The sequence below is a fragment of the Mastigoproctus giganteus genome, chromosome 14 (genome assembly GCF_048544385.1).
Source record: "Mastigoproctus giganteus isolate SK-2022 chromosome 14, ASM4854438v1, whole genome shotgun sequence".
In the NCBI taxonomy this organism is placed as follows: Eukaryota; Metazoa; Arthropoda; class Arachnida; order Uropygi; family Thelyphonidae; genus Mastigoproctus; species Mastigoproctus giganteus.
In genome coordinates this window covers 90,416,908-90,435,549 of record NC_143588.1, presented here as the reverse complement: position 1 = coordinate 90,435,549, position 18,642 = coordinate 90,416,908, and the positions used below count along the sequence as shown (strand labels likewise).

The 18,642-nt window shown below is 34.4% G+C and overlaps 1 protein-coding gene across 1 annotated transcript in view; it reads left to right on the top strand.

Moving 5' to 3' along the window:
* Positions 1–2,625: 2,625 nt before the first annotated feature.
* Positions 2,626–18,642, top strand: part of Prp6 (pre-mRNA processing factor 6) — an 87,618-nt gene continuing 71,601 nt past the window's right edge. The window contains exons 1-6 of the mRNA XM_090388869.1: positions 2,626–2,825; positions 7,270–7,329; positions 9,915–10,014; positions 16,259–16,377; positions 17,122–17,200; positions 17,336–17,430. Coding sequence (XP_090244995.1) covers positions 2,728–2,825; positions 7,270–7,329; positions 9,915–10,014; positions 16,259–16,377; positions 17,122–17,200; positions 17,336–17,430 — 551 coding nt within the window. The 5' untranslated portion in view covers positions 2,626–2,727. The remainder of the gene's footprint in view (positions 2,826–7,269; positions 7,330–9,914; positions 10,015–16,258; positions 16,378–17,121; positions 17,201–17,335; positions 17,431–18,642) is intronic.

Sequence of the window (18,642 nt, the reverse complement as noted above, 5' to 3'; positions counted from 1 at the left end):
GGCTCGAGGGACTCTGAAAAAGAAAACAGGATGGGACCTTCGTCTCAGATATGACACTCCACCAGCGCAGCTCAATTGCTGCCATTAAGCTTTCTTTGCCACGCTCCCTTGCGTGGTCCTTTTCCTCCACCACCCAGGCGAAGGGGAGGTTACCCCCGGTCTTCTTCCCCCTTGCCGCCTCTCTTTTCCCTCTGGTGGGGTTTGGGCCTGCTCCACTGTTTTGGGGTCAATTTCTCTCTGGTCCGCTTTTCTCTGTCTTTTTCCCCCAGTCTTCAATCTCCCTTCCCTTCTCTAACTTATAACCAGCGTCCAAACCATCTCTAAATTGCTTGAGCCCTACACCCAAAAACTTAATAACAACATCAAATCCCATAACCAGTACTCCTTTTGGCTGACCCCTATTTGTAGCGTGTTTTTTTTTCCCTAGGTCCTAGCCACTGAAATCTCAGGAAATTAGGTGGCAGATTCTGCCAGAGGAAATAACTTTAATACTAGTGTACCTGGTCTGCCTCCATGGGGCGGAGTGTGAACAACGTTGAGACCCATTAGGGGCCCAGCGGCTAAATGACCAGAGGAACAATTGTACACGACACTACACTTATACAAAATCCATATAACTTTAAACCTCTGGCATTGACAGTGTTCTGTTTCACACCCACAATGTATACTACGCGGAGATGTGAGAAACCCCTGGTGCCGTTTGACACTAAACACACTCTACACTCTGTAGACACCATACAGTCTGGATGGTATTCTTCCCCACGTCTACGGCGAATCGTTTGTCTGCCATGCAGGTTAAATTTCTTCTCATCCGAGAAAATAACTGACTTCCACTGCTCGGGGGTCCATTTGACATGCTCCTTTCACCAAATTAATCGGGCCTTTTTCATTTTTTGTGTGAGGAGGGGCTTTAGGACGAAGGGGTACAAGTCCATTTTTGAACAGGCATCATCTGACTGTTACTGCACTTGCTACCGCTCCTATATGTTTCAGGAGCTTTATGGTTTTTAAGGCATAAACACTTCAAAACGCGGTCCTATTTTGACTCAGAGACATGTTTGCGTCTGGCTCTTTTTTCCTATCAGCAGAACCAGCATTCTTGAGTTTGGAAAGAAATCTACTCACTGTCGACTGATGACAAGACACTCTATAAGCAATATGATGGAAAGAACATCCTTCCTCACGTAAAGCAAGAATAGCACTCTTTCTTCGTGGCGTCAACTACACGTAACTCGCCATCTTGGAACAAGCAAGGAATGACCAACTGTTGCAGAGCGTTCTTATAAATCTGAATGTAACAGCTGATGCAATATTACGTAATCAGCTACGCGTGTCAATCTTATCTGATGCAATCTGTAAGAAATATTGCTATATGCTTACGTTATTCGGACGACAAGTACAATTTTAAGGGGGTGATGCACTTTCTTTGAACACCAGTGGATATTAAATGCTACATTGGATGAAAAAAGGTTTTCAGTTGATGAAATAGCTTGCATAAAGTTCACTTGAATTGAGTCTTCTTAACACAATGTGGTTAGAAATATTTTCATCTATAGCCGCAGCAACCTCAAGTAACCCACAAGGAAACGCATGGTTTACTTGTGATTTCACAACCCCAGCTAGCTTACCGTTAATTAATAACTTTTTCTTTGCTTTTTATCTTTCTGCTTTCTATTTCTACCATTCTTCCCGTTCATAAAACTATTAGAGTATACGAGGATGATACGAACGTTTCATTTTTCGTCTTTATTTATTTAAATACTCCTTTTCCCCTCCCCTATCCTCAATTTAATACCTCACCATATTCCACTCTCCACAAAATTACAACTTTTAAATCCTACACAAAACTCTACATATTTATATTAACCATATCTTATTTTAACTTGATCCTTATTTTTACCTTAATAAATGACACTGCGTTGGGACTACCTTGTCCATACCGTATTAGAAAGTGCTAATTACATTTTTGTTGCTTTTTGGCCTTTCACCTTTCTTCTACTACCATGGACAAGTATAGAAACGCAGTTCCTGACATATGGTGAGGTGTAGTCCCCTGATGAAATTACCGGATCACGTATCAATATTTGCTTCAACCGATATCAGATTCTGCACATTTGCTTTACCTATATTCCACCATTATCCAAATATGTTCTTCCCACATCGAATGACAGCTGTACGACTTTTATTTTTATTTTTGTTTTATTTGTATTTTACTGTACTAATTTTACTTTACAGTTCACTCACCGTCTATTGGCTGTGTAATTCAGCGCATAATTTTCTTAATTCATCATAACTTTTAGGATAACATTTTTTCACCTTTCACATATCTAATACACTTCTTTTTCTACTGTCCTCACCCTTCTAGTTTCTGGTACTCTGTAATTTTCACATCCAATCCATCACAAAAAAAAATTATATATGTACTGCATATATATATATATATATATTTTTAATATATATATAAAAATACAAACTATATTAAAATATTTTTTAAAGTATTATATATATATATAATACTTTAAAATTTTTTTTTTTTTTTTTTTTTTTAACTAGGTTTACAGTTTTTACCGATAGATGGGAGGTCAGCTCTGTATCTGAGTGAATGTGGTTGTCCATACGATCGTTGTTATTTACAGTGTTTACAATTTCTAGTAATACTTGAGATCTGAAGAAATACTTTGGTATTGAATTTTTCTCTCTAAAATTAATCTTTTTCTTAATAGCGCCATGGCAACTGTTGCACCTAATGCTCTTGTGAGCAGAAAAAAGAAACATTTTATTGGAGTTCCAGCACCTCTTGGTTACGTTGCTGGCGTTGGAAGAGGGTAAGTTGGTGTTTATTGGGTTTACATTTATTCTCTATGATGTGCTACTTGAACGATTTTTGTTTGTTTTAATTGAAACTTGTACTCTAGTATTATCAATTCAAACGTCTATTAGATATTTGCTAATTGAAACCTATTTTATATACCTATATTAGTAGTGGAGGTATATAATTCAGAATCAAAGCAAACCATCCATTAATTGCTGCACTAGTTAAACTCAGTACTTCTCTGCCTGTTTAATAACGCAACAGATTACAAGGTTGGCCCAGAAAATAACTACAAATCCCCGCCACTCGTTAAAATTTCTGAGCCGCCCTCCAGCCCTTTAAAAACCGTACAAATCAGCAGTCGCATCACCCCAATGGTATGTATGCAATTTTTGTTGTTTAATTAAAACGTGGTGAAATATGAATGACCATCCACTGTCACTTCATACTTCACATATCATGTTATGGGTTGATGTGAACGCTAAATGTTGCCACCATTTTTTTGACTTCCTTATCTTTATCAGCACACTTATTTGAAGGTGTGCACCTGATTTGTATACAAACTGAATAATCAATATGAGGATCACATAATGATCAATTTCATTCAAGTGATCCTTAAGGTTGTCAAAAAAATGTATCACAGTAGATGTGACATGGAATTATTTATGCAGAGAGTGAAAAAGAGAATGACAGAGCATGTACAGAATTTATTTTTAAATGTTCTGGTTAACAGGTATGGATTCGGATATTACAGATTCATTTTGTTTATTCATAATTGTGCAGTATTCACTTTTAAAAGAATGAAGGATTCACTGAACAACTTTTTGGCCACTCTGCAAATGTCATAATTTTTATAGAGAAACATTCGATTTATATTACTTATCAAAGATTCACTTGGTCATGTTTTGTCATGTAATAATTTTTTAATGTGGAAAAACAGTACTTTGTATGCACAATGTAAATAAATCTCACTTGGAATAGCATATGTTTAGAGTGCAAATATCATATTTGGACCATAAAAACAGGTTTCATTGTCATCTGGCAGTAGTATACCTGCTTGTTAAGTTGATAAATTGTGCAGAAATCATGGTATGAAACCTGTGTGGTATTTTTTATATTGCTGTCCCTGATAGTACTTTGCTGGAACAGTTCCATAAAATAGAAAATCTAAATCAGCAAGAGATCTAATGCTTCAGTATTATTCAGAGGGAAAAATAAGAAAAAGGTGATTTTATCGTACTACTTCAGAATTCAAATTCAGCGTAAAAGAGAAAGGAGAACTGACCAGTATAAATTAAAATTGATGCCATATAAAAACAGACAGATAAGCAGCTAATTATTTACATTCTAAGTTTTGTCAGATGTTTCAATATGACTTTTAAACTATTATGGTTTCTGATATTATGATGTGTATGACAAACTTTGTGATGGAATAATAGGCTCTTCACAATAAATACAGGGTGTGGCAATAAAATTCCCAGATTGGTGCTGTTATGTTGTTATTTGGTTTTTAGGAGCATCAGCAACTAAGGCCATATTGCTCCGGAGATATGCGGTGATCATTCCCTGACCTTTCCGCATCCTCCGTATTTGGTGGTGATGGGCTTGAAGCCCAGTCTAATCAAGAAGCGTGTGCTACGCTACAAGAAGCATTACTGCTCCCTCCCACCTAGCTAAGGAGGCGCCGATTGGTGCTGTTGCAGTCATGTTCAATGAGTTTGGAAACACAGTAAATGGAAGTGGTATGTTGTAGTTCAAACTTCCTCCAACAGATGTGGTACAGAGATTGTACTATAGGCTGACAGGTTGCAAGTAACAACCAGTTCTGTTAGTAGCATTAATATTCTTTGTCACGATTTTGCAATGGAGCAATGAACAAATATCAGATTTTGCTATAAACTGATAAAATCTGCAATTGAGTGTCCATCATCCTCTCAAAATGAGGACAGAGTTGGAAATGTTCAGGAAGTGATGGCAAGAGATTGTTGTTTTAGCCTCAGAATGATGGCTGATGATTTGGATATGAATAAATGAGTTGTCAAATTTTGCATAATGATTTAAGGAAAAGGAAGAAGGTCTGTGCAAAATTTTTGCTGCTCAGATGAGCAGAAGCAACAAAGAATGCCATCATGTGAATATTTCATCTAGACTTGTCGAGATAATCCTAATTTCCTCGACTATATTGTCACTGGAGATGAGCATTGGGTGTTTCAGTACGACCCAAAGACTAAGCGTCAAAGCATGCAGTGGACTTCAAAATCAACACCATGGCCCAAAAAATTTTGTTTATAGAAGTCCAGGATCAAGAGTATACTGATAATTTTTTCCAACAAATGGTGTAATTCATAAGGAATTTGTACCTGAAGGGGAGAGAGTCAATGGTGTGTACATACAGGTGCTTTCTGCACTTTTTATGAATTCAATGAAACATGGCATTGTATAGATCAACCATCCACTCTACTCTCCCGATCTAACATCAGCAGACTTCTTACTCTTTCCCAGGGTGAATACTGCCTTCAAAGGAAAGAAATTTCAGGATGTTGAGGACATAAGAAAAATGTAACTGCTGAACCGAACATCATATCCTTGGATGTGTTGCTGACTCTTTTCAGAAACTTAGAATGATGAGTTTAATAGTGCATTTAATCAGGTGGTTATTACTTTGAATAAAAATAAAACCATTTCTGAGTGCCTTCATTTTGTGTTCTTTTCATTGCACCAGTTCAGGAACATTATTGACACACCTCGTAAGTGTGCTTATGAAATAATTTGTTGCCTGTAACTTTTTCTCTTACTTTTCTCCTGTTTATTTTATTTTTATTATAGTTATTATTTTTTGTTGAGTACCTTCTTCCCTCACCTTTCCTTAATGTTATTAGTAATACAGAATCAATATTTTAGTAAATTATCTTAAAATCTCCAAGAAACTTGTAAAACTAGAATGCTAAAATAACTATAAATTAACATAAAAAGTAGATTAGTTACTTGATTATGTTCATTTGAAATGATAGTAGAATTATACATAAAACAATTTTTCTCTTTGTTCTGCAAAAAAAATTTCTGTAATGTATTTCTGGCTAGAAATAGAATATTCTGACATTTTAAGTTGATCCTTAAGGTTAATACAATTTTCTGGTAATTGATTTCCAGTTTTCCTTGTCTGCTGATTTTTTTTTTTTTTTTTTTTTTATTGTTTGATGCCGTTTATAATTTCAATATATTAGACCCTGATAATGGCCTAACATTCTGTTTTCTCTTTTACTTTGGAAGCTTTACACTGAACTAAGAGTATATTGAAGTGAACTACCCTTTTGATAGATTCTAACTGTTAAATGAACTGAGTAAATTTCAAATTCAATAGTTTTAAACCACATAAACATTGTAGCAGCAGCTTTATGAAAGTTTAAAAATTCAGATATAATTCTTGAATCTGTATAATGATGTATGGTGGTAAAGGTAAACTGCAGCCATTATCAATGCTCTGCAGGATAGAAGCCTCCTCAACAATTGATGCTGAGGGAAATGACCATAATCTACCACACTGGTCCAGTGCAGGTTGGCAAATCGACCATATTTAGCGGTCAGTGGCTTGAAACCTGGTCTACTCAAAGGGCGTGTGCTACTGTACTCCCGCTCTGCCCACTTGGCTACAGAGGCCTATGTATGCTGATTATGCTTTAACTTGGCAAATTAATGTTTTAATGTTATTTATTTATTATTATTTTTTTTTCCATTCTGATAGGAAAATTTCACTTTCTTATTAGAATATAGAAAGAAATTAGAATCTAAAGAATTTATCTTAAACTGAGTTCTCAGTAACATATCACAATAGGTGTACAGTGATTACTTGTTTCATTCACTGATACAGTGTTAATTTTTTTTTATTTTTAGAGATGAGAAAAAGAATTTTGCTTGAGTGGTACTTTTTTTTTTTTTTTTTAAGATGAAATACTTTACATTTCAGAAAGACATATCCCTTTAAAACAATGCTGGATTATCATTCTTTCTTTTTGTATTTACTTCTATTTTATTTGTCTTTTGTTATTTTAATTACTGTTTATTGGTCTGGCCATTAGTTAGTGTGGCCACAAGTAAAGATGTTGTGGGCTCATACCTGTATGCTTCCACAAAAATTGCATGAACTATGATGCCAGAAAATTCTTGTTGCCCTTAATTCCATAAGTATACAATTACAATGAATGTATAAACTCTTCTGCCCTTGTCTATTTAAAGAATTAAACAAATTTATTTTTTATGTGAGCCAATTATTTATATTTCGGAATTAAAACATATCAACTAACTCTAATATAGGTAGTATAATTGTACTATTTTTTAATTACAGAATTTAGCATATTAACCATTGTTAGGATTGGTTAATAGGTGTATCTTGGATATTAAGTTATAATGTTTAACAAGAAATTCTTTTTTTAAATTGCTTTTTTTACTTTTTTGTACAGAGCAACAGGATTCACTACCCGTTCTGATATTGGTCCTGCTCGAGATGCTAGTGATGTTCCGTAAGTATTTTAGAAGTTTTCTTTTTATTATACAAAATAGTTATTAATGGTGGATATAAATGATAAATGGAAAGGGAAAAAATTATTTTTTTATGTTTTATTATTTTTTTTCTTTCCAAGTTGCACTTCAGTTTTAGGTTGATCAGGTTTTGTTAAAGATAGACATTTACCAATCCAAATGTCAGTATCGTGATGGAAAACTGATTTCTTTGCTCATCCTTAAACTATCTCTTTTGTCATTTAAGGTTATAGTAATTATTCTTACAGGCTAAATATTCTTTTAACATTCAATGTGTTTTCAATTGAGCACTGTAAATCATATTTTTAAAAGTAGACTATTGAGCATTAATTCCATTTCATTTTTATTTAACCATTATGAAGCTCCATTTTTTAAAACATTCTAGGAAACCTAAATTAATAAAATAATAATAATAAAAAAATCCTCCTATTGCTAACTGTTGCATATGCCCATAACAGTACAAACTATTATGGCAGTAGTAGCATCATATTGTACCACAATCCAGCTAAATAAGTTGCAGTAAAAATTTATTTAATTTAACTTTTAAAGTACTGAAAAAATCTTAATAAGTTTTCTACAGGTATTTATTTTTTTATATCTTTGCATTATATCATCAACATGATTAAATTTGTCATTTCTCTTGCTTGTGAAAGCTCAAATAAATGTGTTTTTTTACTGTCCTTAATTAACTCAAATAACAAAGAATATTATGCATTCGTGAATATTGTGCCCCTGCCTCTTGTTTTTTGTAAACATAAGTGACAGCAAATATAAAAAATTTATTTGTTCTCTTTTATATTGGTAATGAAGCTGTAAATAGAACTCTAGATGAATTTTCCCAATAAGTACTAAGATATATATATATATATATATATACAGAGTAGCCCAGAAAAAACTCCCCATATAACTTTTACCCACAGAAACAACTCAATCAAAGAATGCCAAAAACTTAAACTATTTATGGCTACATTTCGGGACTCACTGTTTCCTGTCTTCAGGCCTATACATTGCTCAATATTCTATCCCTCATAGGCCTAATGGTGGGGATAGAATATCTGATTAATTATTGTACCCACTTTTGTATTATCAGCAAACTTAGACATGAAACTTGAAATACCATTGATATCATTAATAAATACTAAAAACAGTAAAGGCCAACACCAACTTGTTGTATGGCACTCCCACTCTTTACATTGTTGCACATACAGCAGTGGCCAGTTGTAACCACCCTTTGTCTCCTACCACTTAACTATCTCTTTATCCATAGTAGTAACTTGCCCTAATTGCTCGAGTTTATACAGCAATCATTATATGTAGTACAGTATCAGAGGCTTTATTAAAATCTAAGTATATGATGGCAAAATTATTCTTTACATCCAGTTCCTTTGTGATGGATGGTTAGGCACATGCTGTAATTGCCTTATGGCTCTAGCCCTATCAAGCTAACCTTCCATTACTTCTTTAAGTGCTGACTCATTTATTTTCTGTAGCACAGAGGTCAAACTTCCAGGTCTCCAAGTACCTACTTAGCCCTTTGAGTTACCCTTGTAAATAGGAAATGCATTTTCACATCTCCTCTTTGTGTGGATTTCTCTACAGACTGGAGATGTGCATTCTAAATGCTTTTGTGATGGCTGCAAAAATAGGTTTAACTACCTCTTTATGCAGCTTCTTTTAATGAATAGATTCCATTATCCCCAGGTGCATTATTTACTTTCATTTGCAGGCATTTCTCTGCCATCTTCCTTGCTTATATTAGATGATTGTAAAAAAAACTTCTTTGAAAATCAGAAGAAAAAATTTCAGCTGTTATCTTCGGTTGTCTTATTTGGGCTTACAAAAGCCTCATTGAATTAATTTCTCTAATTCTGGTCTGAAAATTAATGAAAATTAAATCAAGTTCATAAATATATGCAGATGATATCAATAAATAATAATAGTAAAAAAAAAAAAAAAATAGACAAGCTTCTTGTTTTATCATGATTTTTTTTCTTCACAATTTCTCTTATGTGTTTTAAATTCTGATTGTTTTTTGACAATTTCACTCTAATATTGGGCAGCCGAGTCAAAATAAGAACAAATTAATATTTAAAAAGCATTTATGCACAAAGGGTTAATTTTTACAAAACTTAAATTTCACAAAAAACTAACTCCACCATGAGTCTACATGCTTCCCAAGGACTTGTATGTGAAAATGTTAAAGAGGATAGGAAAGATTTGGGACCTAAAAGCATGTGTTTATAGTTGCAGGAACATACACTTCTACATGAACTGTGGTTGCAAGTTTTTATATATTCCTGTCTAAAATTTAAGAGTGCTCATAAGATGAAACTAGACACCTTTCTCATCTAATGAATCAAGAAGCACTTGTTTTCCAAACATTACTTCACAGTATTATTGAATAGATACTTCAAAAAGTATCCATTTAATAATGTCTTTCATTGTCTTTTGCTAAATGTTTTATATAGCAGAAGATAATGTAGTTTGGTATTAAATTACAATGTTAGGTTTAATTGTTACAGTTTATTTCTCATGATCACCCTGATTCTCATGATTTATTTCTCAGAGATGATCGGCATGCTCCTCCAAGTAAAAGAAAAAAAATGCAACAGAAAGAAGAAGAAGAAGATGATGATGAGGACTTGAATGATTCTAACTATGATGAGGTATGGTACAATAAAATTTAATATTATAGTTAGAATCTTTCATTTTTACAGCCCTGATTGCTGAATATTTCATTTTCAGCAATCAGGGCCATAAAACCCATTCATTTTACCTTTTTTTTTTTTTTTTTTTTTTTTTTTTGGCCAGTGCAGCAAAAGCATGTGACTTTCTTGCACTACATGACTGATGCTAATACTGTACCTTAATATGAAGTGATAACACAAAAATGAACACATCTCAAACATATATATATATAGGTTTTTTATTTTATTTTGTTTTTTAATCTCTTCACAGCCATCAGACATTATAATTATACTTTGGCTGTTTCAGTTTTCTTGTAAATTAGAAGTTAAATTATAAACTAAAAACATAGCAACAATAGAAAGAATTTGAATGTACAATCTACTGATAGCCTGTTCCCTGCCAAAGTAACTGTGGAAGTGCCTGTATAGGAGTACTAGGAGTTCATTACATTAAAATAGTTTTAAAACTACTAATAACAGAATTAGTTCTCAAATTAAGAAAGAATGAAGGGGATGGAGTTTATTCCCATGTGAGAGAAGCTAGACACTACACAAGGCTAGAGAATACTATTGTTCAACAACCTGCAAAAGATATATTATTGGAATATAATGAAACGTTGGGTATTCAAACCACCTCTCATTTGCTTAATTTATCACAGATTTTGTGTATCACACATCATCACAGATTTTGTCTGAAACAATGGGATTTTAATAATATTGCAGCTGATGCACTTAGGAAACTAAAACCTTTGCCACTTCAGAAAGAATAACATTGGCCAAAAAAAATGAAACTGTCTTTTTCTCTTTTGTCAAAGATGTAAACACTTTCTCTAAACCAAGCAGACAGTTTACTGTAAAGAATATCACCAAAACTTGTTTTCCAATAGCAAGGCTGACATTCTTCTGAACCAAGTGTTTCTGCTTTAGTCTAAAAGCAAAAACACTTGGTTAAACCCTGTTTAAGTACTAAAGTTGTACTCTAACAAGCAGTACAAATAACATATGGTGTCCATTCTATTCACTTACATTCCTTATTCATGGAGGGGAATGCCAGAGGTGTATTAAACTCTGGCAATGAGCTAAATGATTTTGTAATAACAGAGAGCAAAGTGGAGCAGAAATTGTTGAAAATATACATAAGAAAGGCACCTGGGGTGGATGGGATCTATCCAGTTATATTAAAGGAAGCAGCAAAGGAAGTAAGCAAACCCTTAGCCATAATTATGAGAGCTTTCTTGGACTCAGGGGAGGTACCCATAGACTGGAGATGTGCAAATGTGACCCTAATTCACAAAGGATCACAGCATGACATAAGTAGTTATGTAGTTATAGACCTGTTAGTTTAACTTCTGTTCTGGGGAAATTAATGGAGGCACTGATTAAAGAAGCACTGCAGGATCATCTAGACAAGACTTCAGTTATAGCTCGGACACAGCATGGTTTTGTTAAGGGGAAGTCTTGTCTGACCAGTTTGATTGGATACTATGATGTGGTCACAAAGGAACTGGATGCAAAGAATAATTTTGATATCATATACTTGGATCTTAGGAAAACTTTTTACTGTTGCACATGGAAGACTGCTGTACAAATTAGAGCGGTATGGCATTAAGGGCAAGTTGCTACAATGGATAAAGGGATGATTGAGTGCCAGATGACAGACAGTGCTAATCAATGGAAATTGCTCTTTGTGGACTAATGTTATTAGTGGAGTTCCCCAGGGTTCGGTGCTGGGCCCATTGTTGTTTTGTGTATTCATCAATGATATTGATGAAGGTATATCAGGCTTAATGTCTAAGTTTACAGACAATATGAAAGTTAGCAGGGTTGTTAATGACACAAATGACAGTATGCTACTACAACAGGATCTAGTAAAGTTGAGCAGATGGGCTGAGAGGTGGCAACTGGAGTTTAACATTGACAAATGTAAAGTGCTGCATGTGGGTAGCAGTAACCCCAGAGTAATGTATCAGCTGTGTGGTACTACACACCAGGTGGCAGAGAATGAAAAGAACCTAGGGTTAATGTGCAGTTAGATATGAAGTTTTCTGAGCAGTGCAGTCGGTCCTGCAAGGTCATGGTGTCTTGTCAGTGATATACAGAAATTTTTCTAGTAGGGATAAGGAGGTGATTATCCCCTTGTATAAGGCAGTGGTCAGACCACACCATGAGTACTGTATACAAGTCTGGAGACCTCATTTTAGGAAAGATGTAGAGCTGCTGGAAAGAGTACAGAGAAGGGCAAAAGTTAGTGAATGGAACAAAGGGTTGCTATTACAAAGAAAGGATTAAGTTTTGCAAATTACATTCTCTGGAGACTAGGCACCTGTGAGGTGATCTGATTGAGGTGTATAAAGCCTTGAATGGGTTGAGCAAGCTTAATGCTGATGGGATTCTTCCTCTTGCCCAGATTAATTGCCTGAGGGGACATAAATTCAAATTGAGGAAAGACAGTTGTAGAATAGATGTGTGGAAATTTGCCTTTAGCTAGCGGGTGGTTGATTGCTGGTACAAACTTCCATCTATCTTTCTAGAAGTTGACAACTTAAATAAATTCAAGGCAGAACTAGACAGACATTTGGAGTTAATGGATGGGTGAAATGGGAAGGGTTTTAGCAGAATTTGTTGGTGATTTTTACACTTTCATGGTGTGATGAAGAGTGTGCTCCTGTAATTCATTTGATCTTACCTGAAACAGTTTATAATCAGTTAATTAAATTATTAAATAATAAGGATATAGATATAGTCAAACAATTACACAAATATTAATGTGTAAACAATAATAAATGAATAAATAATGTCCATGTACGTTGGCTGAATAGGTGTGTGAGTGTCATAATCAGTCTCATCACAAAACTATATATGCTAGAGGAAAACTGAAAACTGATTTCGAATCGGTGTCCAAAGATCTATTTAGTCCACACATTTTTTTTTTCTGATGAAAAATATATGTTCGCCTTGTAATTCCCTGGGAGCCCATTATTGTGGATGGGCCTTACAAACCCAGGATGTCAGTAAAAAGATGTTTAGTTTAAAGTTATTACTCTTCACCTATTTTTCAACTTCATTCCTTAGACAACCTGTTAGATTACTTGAGGGCATGTGAAATTCTGCCTTTTTTTTTTTTTTTTTTACTTTTCTACTGCTTTATCAGGATTTATTAAGGTTCAAACACATTTATGATCTCTTCCAAAATTGCAATTTAGTTTGACAGATTCTCAGTCCTATAAAGCAGTTTTAGCTTATTGTCATTTAATGCTCTTTGATTATGACAGAGGCTGACAAGTGTTTTCTATCCAGGTTTAGGCTCTATCATCGTGTTCTTTTTTCATTTATGGGCTATTTTTCATTTTATATTCTTACATCTGTTATTTGTTAACATAAGAATTTTCCTATTTTATCATTTGTAACATGATGCCACTATTTCTTCTGTCTTTTAGTTCCATTTATTTTTCTAAAACTCATATTTTAAATATAAAACATTATTGTACAGTTAGGACATACTTTCATTTTCTATATACTGTCAGCCTCTACCATCCATGTACTGGAATAAGTTGCCTACATGGGTGGTAGAGGCTGACAGTTTGGGGAAATTCAAAGGTCAGCCGGATAAACAGCTGACCTTTGACCTTCGGGTGGAGGGAAATGCATAGGTTGTCTATTTCCTTTTCTCTTATTTTATTTTATTTTTTATTATTATTATTAATTTTTTTATTATTATTATTTTATTTTTTTAATTTATTTTTGTTATTTTATTTTATTTATTTTTTGTTATTTTATTTTATTTTATTATTATTATTTTTTTTGGCTGATGCAGCATAAGCCATAGGCTTCCTTGCACCATGTAGCCGGCGCCTCCGTAGCCAGGTGGGAAGGAGCAGCAGTGCGTAGCACACGCTTCTTGATTAGACCGGGGTTCGAGCCCATCACCACCAAATACGGAGGATGCGGAAAGGTCAGGGAATGACCAACGCATATTCCCGGAGCAATATGGCCTTAGTTGCTAATGCTCCTAAAAAGCAAATAACAACAACAACAACAACTAGTTGCACTTTTGCCTTTATGGGGGGTTGATTCTGTATGCTTCCATGTTTTTACATTTGTTTAGTTATGGGATCATAGTGATGGATCCAAGTTTCATCTATAGTGACTAGTTGTGAACACATTCCTCTTGCTTTTCCTGGCACATCAACGATATTTCATGTGCACTTTGTGCCTTTTCCTTCTCCTGGTAAGGGGTCTGGGAACCCATCTAGACCTTACACTAATTTGGAGTTCTGTAACTAGTTCTTTGATACTAATACGGCAGCCTTCCTGGATTAATCCCTCAATTTTCGCAATACTCTCCTTTTTGACAGCCTTTGCTGGACATTCTAGGATTTCTTTATCATGCACTGAGGTTCTTCCACATTTGAATTGTTTATATCAATGTGCAACAACATTGTAACCTGGGCATTCTTTGTGGATTTCCCTTGCAGAAAGAGGAACCAAATTACTGATATGTATTCCACTTTATCCATTGTGATATTTCACTTCATTCAGTGCAAAAGCAAAATAAAGAAAATGAATTGTCAAATTGAAACCAAAATTTGTGTGGTTGCTATAGAGATTTTCAAGGTATCAAGCAAAAAAATTTTATCTTTCTATCACAAGTACTTATGGGTGAATACAAATCTTTTTTGATTACCCCCTTAAAACAATTTTGTACATATGAAAACAGAAAGCAGGCACTATGGAGACCTGTTCACGTATTCATAGTGCCTACTTTCCACTGATGACACCTCATAAAGTGTCAAAACTATGTTCTGAATAATGGTATACACTTTAAATAATAGCAGTATCATTTAAATCAATATAATTTATTTAGCAATGTCATTTATCTTCAATGGAGCAGTGCTTTTGGCAATTTGTAGCAACATTTAGGAATTTCATTCCTTTAGACAGTTCTCTGGAATTCCCCTACAATATGCCGATATCATCTACATTGTAGCATTTCTGCATAGCCAGTTGTGTGTTTAGTGTTGGGTTATGTTGTTGAACTGTATGACTGGCCTCTTAGCAGTTAGCCAACAAAAAAAATTGCATGAAAGTTTACTGGCTAGCTCCCACCTCATGCCATGTGGAGGCAGGCAATTTCTTCTCTTCTCTTCATTGAAACTTTGTACTGGGCTGCTCTCTGGGACCCTGTGATTCCAGAAGGCAAGCCCTTAAAAAGAAAAAAAAAAATTGTGAAACAGAGATTGGTTGATAAAATGAGAGGGAAGTTATAGTTGGGATAGTTTCTGCTTGGAAGACACAAGTAAAATAAACAAAGGAAGGGACTTACAGTAATATTGCATGCTACTTTAAAGTGATAGCTCTTTTACATCATGTGTGCTATAAAGGACCTCCACAGTAAGAGCAATGCACACTAAGTAGTAAACTTAGTTTACTCATTGCTATATATGAAATGAATCTATATGTACAATAATGTTTTGCAGTCCTTGTAAGCACAAGGATTTATGCCCTAAATTTACCAAGTTTGTTACATGTGAATTAATTAATTCATTTGTAAAAAAACTCAGTATAATGAGTTTACTTTAGGTCCTGTCATATAGTATAAGCAAGCTAATTATATTACATAAAGTTGGTTGTTTGGGTTTTAATGGTGCATCACAACTAGGTCTAAAATGTGCCACATTATATAAGGAAACTGATTAATATCAGAGTAAGCAAACTATGTATGGTTTGTATACTCTGATCAAAGTTGATTAGAGTAATTATAAAGACTAAAATTTAAAAAAGTAATTTGATACCTTAGAAAAGAATGTTGATTGATATTGAAAAAGAATTTAAAGAATGAAAATTTAATTCTTTAAATTCTTATTTTAAACCATATACTGACTTGACTTTTACAGGAACATTTCTGCTTGAGAAACTAGATATGAGCTTTGTCGTCTGCTTATTTTTGTTATGTAAATAAGTAAAATTGCAAATTATATGCTCTCATTAGTATAAATAAGTGCTTTTTTTGGCTAATGTTAAATGCACAAGACATTCTTTAATTTCTTGAGTACAGTACATTCATGCATATATGGCATGAAAAAACTTTTCATATCCATTTAGGTAACCTTGTGTGATTATTAGATTAGATTACAGATCTGATACTTCAGATTTAATACTTTTTTAAATACCTTTGTGGCTTTCTGTTATTAATTTTGTTTAACATTGCTTGCCTTTTTAATAGTTTGCAGGGTATGGTGGAAGCTTATTTAGCAAAGATCCCTATGACAAAGATGATGAAGAAGCAGATGCAATATATGAAGCAATAGATAAACGAATGGATGAAAGAAGGAAAGAATACAGGTAAATTTAGCAAATTGAGGACCATCTTCTTGTTCCGTATGCTAGGCAGCCAGCAGATTTTCAACTGATATATGCCAAGCATATAGAACACCACAGTCCTCAATTTCTGTGGCCGTATGCAATATAACATCTGTTATATTAAATAATTTTATTTTTTAACTTGATATATGGCAGCCCACATTGAATTGCATTATTTTCAACTTGTCAGTGTGTGCTAATTGAGACAACCGTCTATCTGAGAGACTATTAAGTCTCAAGGCAGGCTATCATGGTAGTGTCTGATACTTTAAAGATATAACAGTACCCTTTCAGTCATATTATTTGTTTAAAAGTAGCACATTTAAATGTGACTCACAGAAACTGAAAGTTGTTCCAAGACTAACTTTCCAAGTTCACAGGACCATAGCATTTACTTACAGCAGTTAAAGTCTACTGGCTGCCAAAAATATAGTATGACAACTGTCTTCACTTTACTAAATTTATTTTTAAGACTGTACAGCTTCTGCTGTGTTAAATACTAAACAGTTCAACAAATTCTTTCAACGTGAGAAATGCGTCAAACTTTAGTTTATTGTAATGTGAAATAATAAATATTTATCGAGTAATTTCAATTTATGTCTATACTACTGGGATTATATGAGAAAAAAGTTTTTTTTATCCCTGAATTTGCATATTTTTTTTATAATAAGTGTTGTTATTAATAATTGTGCAGTCTAACAGGAGAATTTTTTTTATTGTCTTTAGGGAAGCCAAACTAAAAAGAGAATTGGAAAGGTACCGTCAAGAAAGACCTAAAATACAACAACAATTTAGTGACTTAAAGGTAATGGTTTATTTCAGCCCCCCCCCCCTACATTTTTGTTGCAAGTATTTAATAATTTGTTTCTCAGTTAACTAAATGCTTAAACCTGCATTTGAACTGTAATATGGGGAACTGCTAATAACTTCATTTTCACAGAGAGATTTAGCTGTCATATCTGAAGATGAATGGAGAAGCATACCTGAAGTAGGAGATGCCAGGAACAAACGGCAAAGAAATCCAAGGGCAGAAAAGTGAGTGTAACATTCAGTATTTTGTAGTTGTGTTATGATCTGTGTATGAGGGCTGTTCAATAAAGAATGATCATAATATTTCATGAACAACTGTGCTGCTTGATGTTTCTAGCTGAGCTGTAGAATTTAAGAGTAAACCAAGCAACATCACATTGTTGACTTGTGTGCATGGTGTGACCTTGACAGTCGGACAAGTTTATGCCTGTTCAGTTTGGCCTATGTAATAATGGATGTGACATAATATCCTGTGTAACAATGGATGTGACATGCGAGGATATGCTGCTCTCAAATTTAGTTTCCATCTCAAGGAAACTGAAGCATATGCAATGTTAAAAGAAGCTTATGGTGAATCTACGCTTCCATATATACACCTTTCAGGTGATTTAGAATGCTCAAAGATGGACATGATTGAATCACAAAAATCAGCAGTCCTGGAGCTCCAACCACTATGGTCACCACAGAAACAATAAACACTGCTTCTGTAACCATGAAGGAAGATCATATAACAGTAAGACAACTGGCAGAGATGCTGAGAATATCAGTAGGAAGCATGCACGGTATTCTTCATGACCATTTGCATATGACACGTGTTTATGCACGCTGGATTCCAAAACTACTGCCACCAGAGCAACAGTAAGTTTGCAAGAACGTTTGTCAGAGGGTACAATGGATGGTTACTGAAGATAGTGAGGTTCTGTACTAGGTGATAACAGTGGGTAAGACATGGCATTATCATTTCAACCCAGAGTAAGTGAGAGAGTAAGCATCCAAGCTCTGTTTGGATAGAAGTCTATGTCAACGCCAACGCCTAAAAAAGCAAAAATTGTGGCTTCTCCAGAAAAGGTTATGGTTGTCTTTTTTTTTTTTTTTTTTTTTTTTTGACATTTAAGGAATGATTTTTCAGCATGTTATGCCACATCATATGACTGTTAGGGGACCTTACTACAGAACTGTACTGCACACTTTGTTGGATCACATTTGTTGCCAACAACCACAACTGCATGCAGATGGGCATTATGACAATGCGAAACTTCACATTGCTCATACTGTCATCAAGTACTTAGCCAGCATTAATGTCATATGTATTCCTTATCCACCCTACAGCCTGACCTTGCACCCTGTGATTTTTTTTTTTTTTAATTTCCAAAGTTAAAGAAGGAGCTGCGAGGAAAACGTTTCCAGTCATCAGATGTTGCAAAGACATTGGAGGCG